Raw genomic sequence first — 9,448 nt, 5'->3', positions numbered from 1 at the left:
CACATCCGTACTTTTCATGACCTGGGTGAAGCTTTCATTAGACAGTATAAATACAACATTGATATGACACCGGAAAGAGATCAACTCTGTGCTATGTCCTAAAGAGAAAAGGAGTCTTTCAAAGAGTACGCACAAAGATGGCGTGAACTAGCTGCTCAAATTATTCCTCCAATGGAAGAAAAAGAAATGACCAAAGCGTTCCTTAAGACACTAAGCACATTTTATTATGAGAAGATGGTAGCAAGCGCTCCCAATGACTTTACTGAAATGGTAAACATGGGGATGCGGCTTGAAGAAGGTATCCGAGAAGGCCGCCTGATCAAAGAAGCCAACTCATCATTATCTAGTGGTGGCATCAAAAGATTTGTTAGTAACTTTGCCAAGAAAAAGGAAGAAACTGTGAGTTCCATCTCAGGAGGAAGGAAAAGACGGTCACAACCACAACAGGTTGCTGCTGTGACTCCAATTGTAACAGCCTGAGCCTTCGGCGTTCCTGGCACTATTACCTCACGAACTTCTCTACCCCCCCTCACTAGTAGAGTTTTTGCCTTTCGTGGGAATCGAACCATGTACCCTGGGGTTCAAGTACATGTTCATTCCATTCCCACAACCACTTGAGCTAAGTAGCTCAATTGGTAGTGGGAATGGAATGAACATGTACTTGAACCCCAGGGTACATGGTTTGATTCCCACGAAAGGCAAAAACTCTACTAGAGAGGGGGTAGAGAAGTTCGTGAGGTGACAATACCGGGAACGCCGAAGGCTCGGGCTGTTACAGTATGACTCCAATTGTTAGCCAAGCTCCGCCATAAAATGTGCAAAGACCTCAGCTTCAGCAGCCTCGACAACAGGCTCGTCAACAAAATCAACAAAGGAAATATCCACCATTTGATCCTATTCTGATGACTTACACGGAACTTCTTCCCATATTGTTGCAGATAAATCTGGTTCAACTAAGGGATCCACCCCCTCCTCCTGCTAATCCTTCGTTCCGGTATAAAGCAGATGCTCACTATGCTTTCCACAAAAATGCTCCTGGTCATATTGTGGAAAATTGTTACCCTCTTATGAGTGAAGTGAAAAAACTGGTCAGAAGCAACATGCTCACCTTCAAGGATGTCAATCATAATGTTCAAGTTAATCCACTTCCCAACCATTGGACTGTCAATGCAATCCAGACCCAATCCGGTTATGAATACATACATGATGTTTGTGAGTCAACTCAATCCTTGGTGAATATGCACGCTGTCTTGTGTGAACTTGACTACTTTCCTCCACATGACTACAATGCTTGTCTAATATGTTCCAACATCATTCGTGGATGTACTCTCGTAGTTGAAGACCTTCAGAAACTACTAGACCGAGGAATTATCAGCATATCAAGAAAAAAAAGGGATGAAGAAGTCCACTCTGTCAACATGGTACATGGCTGTCCTGGCCAATACCAAGTTTATGACGTACACCTGTTAAGATGCGACATAATACAAATGCATGCTACCTTGTGGGTGATGGGAGGTTTAACTCGACACAATTATGGCTCTTGTCGAATCTGCTCCAGAGATCACCAAGGATGTGCACTTGTGAAGGAGGCACGCGAGGTTGTGCTGATCTACAAAAAGACATTTTGACTCTGATAGGTTTGGGTTTGCTAGATGATGAAATCAAAGGAAGAAAGGGACATAATTACATTGAAGAAAAGATGACATATGGGCCACTTGATAGTATGATGCGAGAAGTCCCTCAAAGGATTCCGAAGCACAATCGTGACCGGTACATATCAGTGAAGTATGAAGATAACATTTTAACAGATGTATTGGAAGACGCTGGTTCATCTCTGAACATCATGCCATGGAGCACCTTGGAAAGTTTATCCTATCAAGGGGCACCTTTCAGGCCAAATGGGGTTAGCATATTGACATTTGAAGGGTTCCCGTGCACTGCGATTGGAGAAATTAATCTACCTATCCGCATCGGACCTCATGATTTTGACGTCACCTTCCCACTGATGGAAATTTATCCTGCTTACAACTGTTTGTTGGGAAGACCTTGGATCCATAGTGCTGGAGTTGTCACTTCCACCCTTCATCAAATGCTGAAATTTGCTGTGAGAGACAAGTTGATAACTGTTTATGGAGAACAAACTATGTTCGTCAATCAATTGTCTTCTATTCCCAACATCGAAGAGATTGAGGCTCAGTTTCAATCTTTAGAACTTGATAATCCTGAATATGAAAAGAAAGCCAGTGCATCTATTTCATCTTGGAAAGACGCCAAAGAAGTGGTTACCCAAGGGTCATATGAAGGTTGGGGGAAAGTCATGGAGCTTCCCGCCAACAAGAACAAGAGACGTCTAGGATTCACATCCCATAAGTCAAAAGGAAAAGAACCTGAGTATGGAAGCTGCAACAAGACTCTACACAAAACCTTTCAAAGTGCTAGCTACATCAACCCAGATAAACAAGACATAGCTGCTATCATTGAAGATGTTCAAGAGTGTTCAAGCTTTGTGACACGTAGAGAGGACAACTCCAACTAGACTTTCGTCAGCATCTCTTATGTTGTTCATGAGTCTAACTAATTTTCTGTCTTTTAAAAAACCTTTCGCTCTGCCCAAGGCGAAAGAGTAATGTGTCGGGCTGTTTAAAATAATTCTTTTTGTTTTGCCCAGGACAAAAGTGAGCTTATGTAGGGCTTTGTTTCAAATCATTAATAAAAAATCAATTTTTGTTTCCCTTTTGTTTATCGTTTATCTTTTTCTGAAAATGGTAACATCTAAATATCCCATAAAATCAATTAAAATTCTTTTTTTTTTTAAATTTGCACATACACCTTTTTCTTTATTTGTTCCTAAAAAGAAAAACATAAATCATGTGCAGATTATCTCTTGATAAACCCGCTGAAAGCCCCCCCACCCAACTTTGAATACCCTGTGTACGAAGCTGAAGAAGAAAGTAGAGAAGAAATCCTTGAAGAGATCTCCCGTATACTTGAGCACGAGAAAAAGATCATTAGGCCGCACAAAGAGACTTTGGAAGTAGTCAATTTGGGTACTAAAGAAGAGAAAAGAGAAGTGTGAATTGGGGCATTGTTAGAAATAAGCATCAAAGAGAGAATGGTTGATTTGTTGAAAGAACATGTGGATGTCTTTGTTTGGAGCTATCAAGATATGCCTGGGTTGGATACCACTATTGTAGAGCACAAATTACCGTTAAAGCCAGAATGCCCGCCTGTCAAACAAAAGTTGAGAAGAACTCACCCAGATATAACAGACAAGATCAAAGAAGAGGTACAGAAGCAAATCAATGCCGGTTTCCTCGTCACATTAGAATATCCTCAATGGTTGGCCAACATAGTGCCCGTTCCCAAGAAGGATGGAAAAGTCAGAATGTGTGTTGATTATAGAGATTTAAATAGAGCCCGTCCGAAAGATGATTTCCCGTTACCTCACATTGATATGCTAGTGGATAGCACTGTTAAGTTTAAAGTCTTCTCATTTATGGATGGATTCTCGAGTTACAATCAAATTATGATGGCACCTGAAGATATGGAGAAAACAACATTTATCACACCCTGGGGCACGTTTTGTTACCGTGTAATGCCATTTGGCCTGAAAAATGCTGGAGCAACTTATCAAAGAGCCGTGACGACTCTCTTCCATGATATGATTCAAAGAGAAATTGAAGTTTATGTGGACGACATGATCTACATCAGAAGAAGAACTTGTAGGGAACCTACTGAAGTTGTTCCAACATTATAGAAAATACTAGCTGCGTCTGAATCCAAGTAGGTGCACATTTGCTGTCCGCTCTGGAAGACTACTAGGTTTCATCGTCAGTCAAAGAGGTATTGAAGTAGATCCCAATAAAGTCAAGGCCATTCAAGAAATGCCTCCTCCAAGAACAGAAAAGCAATTTAGAGGATTTCTTGGACGATTGAATAACATCTCCAGATTTATCTCTCACATGACTGCAACTTATGGACCAATCTTTAAGCTTCTCCACAAGGATCAAGAGTGTAAGTGGACTAGAAGAATGCCAAAAAAAATTTGAGGGTATTAAAGAATACCTACTGGAACCTCCAATTTTGAGCCCTCCAGTGGAAGGAAGACCATTGATCATGTATTTGACCGTACTCGAAGATTCCATGGGATGTATCCTGGGTCAGCAAGACGAGTCTGGTCGAAAAGAGTATGCCACTTATTACTTGAGCAAAAAGTATACCGACTGTGAAACAAGATATTCACTACTCGAGAAAACTTGCTGCACTCTTGTATGGGCTGCTCGCCAGCTAAGGCAGTACATGTTGACGCATACGACATATCTCATATCCAAAATGGATCCAATCAAATACTTATTTGAGAAACCTGCATTGACTGGAAGAATTGCCCGCTGACAGATGTTATTATCAGAGTACGGCATCCAATATCATGCCCAAAAAGCCATCAAAGGAAGTGTTTTATCCGATCATTTGGCCTCTCAACCTATTGATGATGATCAATCCTTGCAAGACGACTTCTCAGATGAAGAGATCATGTATTTGAAATCAAAAGATTATGAAGAGCCTTTACCTGAAGAAGGGCCTGATCCTGAATCCCGATGGGATTTGATATTTGATGGAGCTGTTAATGATTATGGTAGAGGAATTGGGGCAGTCATTGTTATGCCACAAGGTTCTCATGTACCTTTTACTGCAAGACTGATGTTCGACTGCACCAACAATATGGCAGAGTACGAAGCTTGTATCATGGGACTAGAGGAAGCCATTGATCTTAGAATCAAGATTTTGGATGTGTATGGAGATTCTGCTCTAGTTATCAATCAAATCAAAGGAGGATGGGAAACACTTCATCCTGGTTTTATTCCTTACAGAGATTATGCTCGAAGACTGCTGACCTTCTTCAACAAAGTTGAGTTCCATCACATACCTCGTGAGGAACATCAAATGGCAGATGCATTGGCTACCTCGGCTTCCATGTATCAAGTAAAGTTTCCAAATGAAGCTCCTCAAATTACAATCATGCTCCTGGATAGGCGAGCTCACGTATTCACTATTGAAGTTATCACAAATGACAGGCCGTGGTTTTATGACATTAAAGTCTTCTTACAGAAACAATAGTACCCACCTAGGGCATCCAGCAAAGACATCAGAACTTTGAGAAGATTGTCTGGTAATTTCTTCCTGATTGGGGATGTGCTCTACAAGATGAATTTTGACATGGTATTGCTCAGATGCATGGATAGACACGAAGCAAACCAATTAATGCAAGAAATACATGAAGGATCTTTTGGCACTTATGCCAATGGACATGCAATGACAAGAAAGATACTGAGAGCAGGTTACTATTGGATAACAATGGAATCTGACTGCTACAGATATGTGAAGAAGTGCCACAAATGCTAGATCTATACTGATAAGATCCATGTGCCTCTGACGCTTCTCAACGTTATTTCTTATCCACGGCCTTTCTCAATGTGGGGAATTGATATGATTGGAATGATTGAACCAAAAGCTTCAAATGGACACCGTTTCATCTTGGTCGCCATTGATTACTTCACCAAATGGGTCAAAGCTGCATCTTACGCCAATGTTACTCGACAAGTGGTAGTAAGATTTATCAAGAATAATCTCATTTGTCGTTACGGCATACCCAAGAGAATCATTATTGACAATGGTTGCAATCTGAACAACAAGATGATAAAGGAGTTGCGTGGTGAGTTCAAGATTGAGCATCGTAATTCCTTTCCCTACTGTCCAAAGATGAATGGAGCGGTAGAAGAAGCTAACAAGAATATTAAGAAGATTGTCCAGAAGATGTTTGTGACTTACAAGTACTGGCATGAAATGCTCCCTCTTGCTCTGCATGGGTACCTGTTATACCCCAAAATTTGCCCACTTCTTTTTTCAGGAAAGTTTCAATATGAAAATTAAGAGTCTCATATAAACATGGATTTTTTCAAAATATCCTGACATATGAAGAACTTGGTTTTCAGAATTTTTCTTACACAGTAACTTGGCTTACAGTGGAATTTATTCTTACGCAAACGCCAAATACTGTTCTTTACTTCACAAATACTATTTATTTATTTTACAGATAAATAGTACTAACACAGTTCATGCAGGGTTAAATCTTTTTGCAGGCGCAAAAGCAGGAAACTCACACTGTACTGGTAACAATTGTTTTTGTTTTCCCACTAACTTTTGTGCTATATTCCATTATTTTCAAAATCTTTTCAAATCTATCCTTTCAAATTCAAATCTCAACTTTATTCTATCCATCTCTCTTTTCCCAACAATACCTTACACTTTCTTTCAAATCTCACTACCACTCAAATTTCCTTTTGTACGGAATCACATCATTCCCCAACGTCTCTATCATCTTTCCATTCTATAAATACCTCTCATTTTCTTCCATAAAATCTCACATCAAATTCTAACTCATCTTTCAAATTCCTATCTCATATCCATCTCCTTTTCTTCCCTAACAAGAATGGCAAAATGGATAGAGACACTACTTCTTACAGTCATCACCATTGCTACGGTGATCATGACTTTCTTCTGCCTGCATAGTCCTGAGGAGTGTGGACTTGCAATGGCTATGCTCCCAATCATCTACATGTTATTGTTCATAGCATGGGTCATTAATCGTCATTCTTAAAATTTGCCGTATTTCTTATTTCTTAAATGTACCGTTCATTCGTCGTACTGTTCAATATAGTATGTAATATTTATACTGTTAGTATTAAATGTTGTACTAGTTGTCATAATATTGCTTAATTACTAAGATAATATTTTGTGTATTTTCTGCCAGTCAAATATTTCTATTTCTGTGCATTAAATAATTTTCAGGTTATTATCGGTAATTTTGCCCGCATACCGTAAATATCAGTTATTTATTATGTTTCTGTTTTCTAACAAGTCATGTAAATAAATTTTCATGCTTCACACCAAACAAAAACAAAAATAACAACAAAAAAAAAGAAAATTAACTTTGACGGTTGATTTTTCACTTTAACTGCTGCTTCAGTACACGAACAGTCGGTTGACAGACAAACTGCAGACAGTACAATTCACAGTGATTTGTACAATCAATCAAATCAATCATTCACAATTCAAATTTCCAAGATTTTTGTGTTAGAAGTCTTCTGAATATCACATGATTAGCAGAAACTCAACACTGCACAAAAATCAGGTACGCTTAACTGCCTCCTATACAGACAGTCCCTAATCAGGGTTTTTCTTGTTTTAACAGGAGCAACAAGTTTTGAGAGCTCAAATGGATTTCATATACATCCATACATCTCAAAGTACCATCATACAAATTTTCAAACTTCAATTCACTCAGACGCACCGTCAGCAGCTCAAACAGTCAACAGACGACCCGTTTGACCAAAAAAGTCAACTGACAGTCAAAAATGAAATTTTTTGTCAAAGTCCATATTTTGTCAAAGGATTCAACATTTGATCATTGGATGATCACAATTCATCAAGGAAAGATCAAAAATCAACAAAACCCTAAGATTCAAAATTAGGGTTTTTGCCTGAAAAGTCAACTCAACTTTGACTGATCATAACTCTCTCATCCTTCATCCAAAAAATTCAAACCAAAGCTTGTTTTGAAGGAAATTCAATTATCTTTCAAATGCCATTGATCCCATGGTCATTGGATTCACCATTTGAAAAATATGATCAAAGACATTACAGGTCATTTTCAAAGTCAACAAAAAGACACTTTTTTCAAAAGGACACACAAGGAGCTTCAAAAATCATTTTGACATGAGACCAAAGACATTGGTTAGAGGACTCTTTGAGGTTTCTAAAAAGTGCAAGATCTCCTTCATATGACAAAAATTGAAGGATTTACACCTTGTTGAAGTTGGCTAAATTTTGGGAAAATACATGAAATCAACATTGTTCAAAATGGCATTTTTTCCAAATGGGGCCAAGTTTTCAGCATTCAAACATCATTTCCATGATATTATGGGCCTCCCACGACCAAGACAAAGCCCACATCATTTTTCTCCATTTTTTGATTTAATTTTATCACATATAAGATTAAATTTAAAAAGGAAAATGGAAGAATAATGGGTAGCTTATTTTCCAAGCATGACTCATCAAATAATCACTTAATTATGCAGCAAGGAGGCTGCAAGGAAAGAAGTGTGAAGAGCAAGCCAAGGTTGCTTGAGTTCCAAGCTTGAAAGTCAAAATTCAACAAAAGCAATCATTGCTTTTAGCTTCAATTTTAAGCACCTCAAGGCCTATAAATGAAGAAGCATATTTCAGCAACAAAAAGGGAGCCAAGACACCCACGAAAATATAGCAAGCATAGCATAGAAACACATCAAACTTCTCTCAAAATTCCATAACTTTGTAATTTTCAATTTCATATTTCCAATCAATATCAATACAAAACAATCATTCCAATCATCTTCTAAGATCATATAAAGTAAGAACAAGCCCTTTGTGTGGTCCCATGAGAGTCGTATCACATGCATAAGTATTGTTCATATTCATACATGATCAACTTTCGTTTTCATATATTTAACTAACCTCAATATAAACTAATCATTCTAATAAGTTAATGAGGTCCTATAAGGCAGGTCTGGGCTTTAACATGTTGGTTTCCACGTGAATATTGCTTAACACCATTGATGAATGTTCATGCATGTTTAAACTTTAATCTCTTCGAACCCATAGCTACAGCGCTCAAATAGCCAAACTAACACCACCATCGTGTTCAGGAGGTGATTTTAAGTCGATCTGGGTCCCTTTTGTTTTTGCTCATGGTTGTTTTTGTAGGTTTTCAGAAGCATGGAAATTTGAAACAAAATCCGCAGGTAATGCTGCAGCTAAATCCGCAGCTAAATCCATAGGTAAGAGGTTGAAGAAGATGAATAGTGAGTTGGAAACATTGACCAGCACGCGTGGCATTTCTGGCGCTTCCCATTCGCTGGTCAGCAAGTCTCGCTAGCCACATGTGCATGGTGGGGCCCAACAGACTTGTTGAAAGTCTTTGTGATCCCACGTGATCACTCCCACGCATGTATACCATGTACCCACGCATCTGGGCCATAGATTTCCATCAATTCTTCATCTAACGCACCAGATTACACAGCTTATCATGCTCCCTCATAAACCACCACACAGGCTAAGTATCCCTTTTATTTTCTATTTTATTTTAATTTCTTTGTTAAATTAATTAAAAATAGTTTTAAAAATCCAAAAAATACACAAAAAATATTTTTAGACTTCTAAAATAATATACTATTTTATGAAATAAAAATATTTTATTTTTCTTCAAAATTTCAATATTTTGCATAATTAATTAGTATATATTTATATATTTGCTTTTAATTATTCTAACCAATCAAAAAATCATAAAAAAAATTGTTCTTTATATTAAATATTGTTTATATATTATAAACTAATTTTGTACATATTTTGAATA

At 38.0% G+C, this 9,448-nt stretch overlaps 1 protein-coding gene across 1 annotated transcript; it reads left to right on the top strand.

The window, feature by feature from the left end:
• The first annotated feature begins 4,395 nt into the window (after nucleotides 1-4,395).
• LOC131597181 (uncharacterized) lies at nucleotides 4,396-5,115 on the top strand. Its single transcript, XM_058869891.1, has 2 exons — nucleotides 4,396-4,669; nucleotides 4,754-5,115. The coding sequence occupies exons 1-2, from the start codon at nucleotides 4,396-4,398 to the stop codon at nucleotides 5,113-5,115; spliced, it is 636 nt and encodes a 211-aa protein (XP_058725874.1).
• The last annotated feature ends 4,333 nt before the right edge of the window (nucleotides 5,116-9,448 follow it).

Source organism: Vicia villosa, linkage group LG4, assembly GCF_029867415.1.
Source record: "Vicia villosa cultivar HV-30 ecotype Madison, WI linkage group LG4, Vvil1.0, whole genome shotgun sequence".
NCBI lineage: Eukaryota > Viridiplantae > Streptophyta > Magnoliopsida > Fabales > Fabaceae > Vicia > Vicia villosa.
This window is presented reverse-complemented; position numbering and strand designations above follow the sequence as displayed.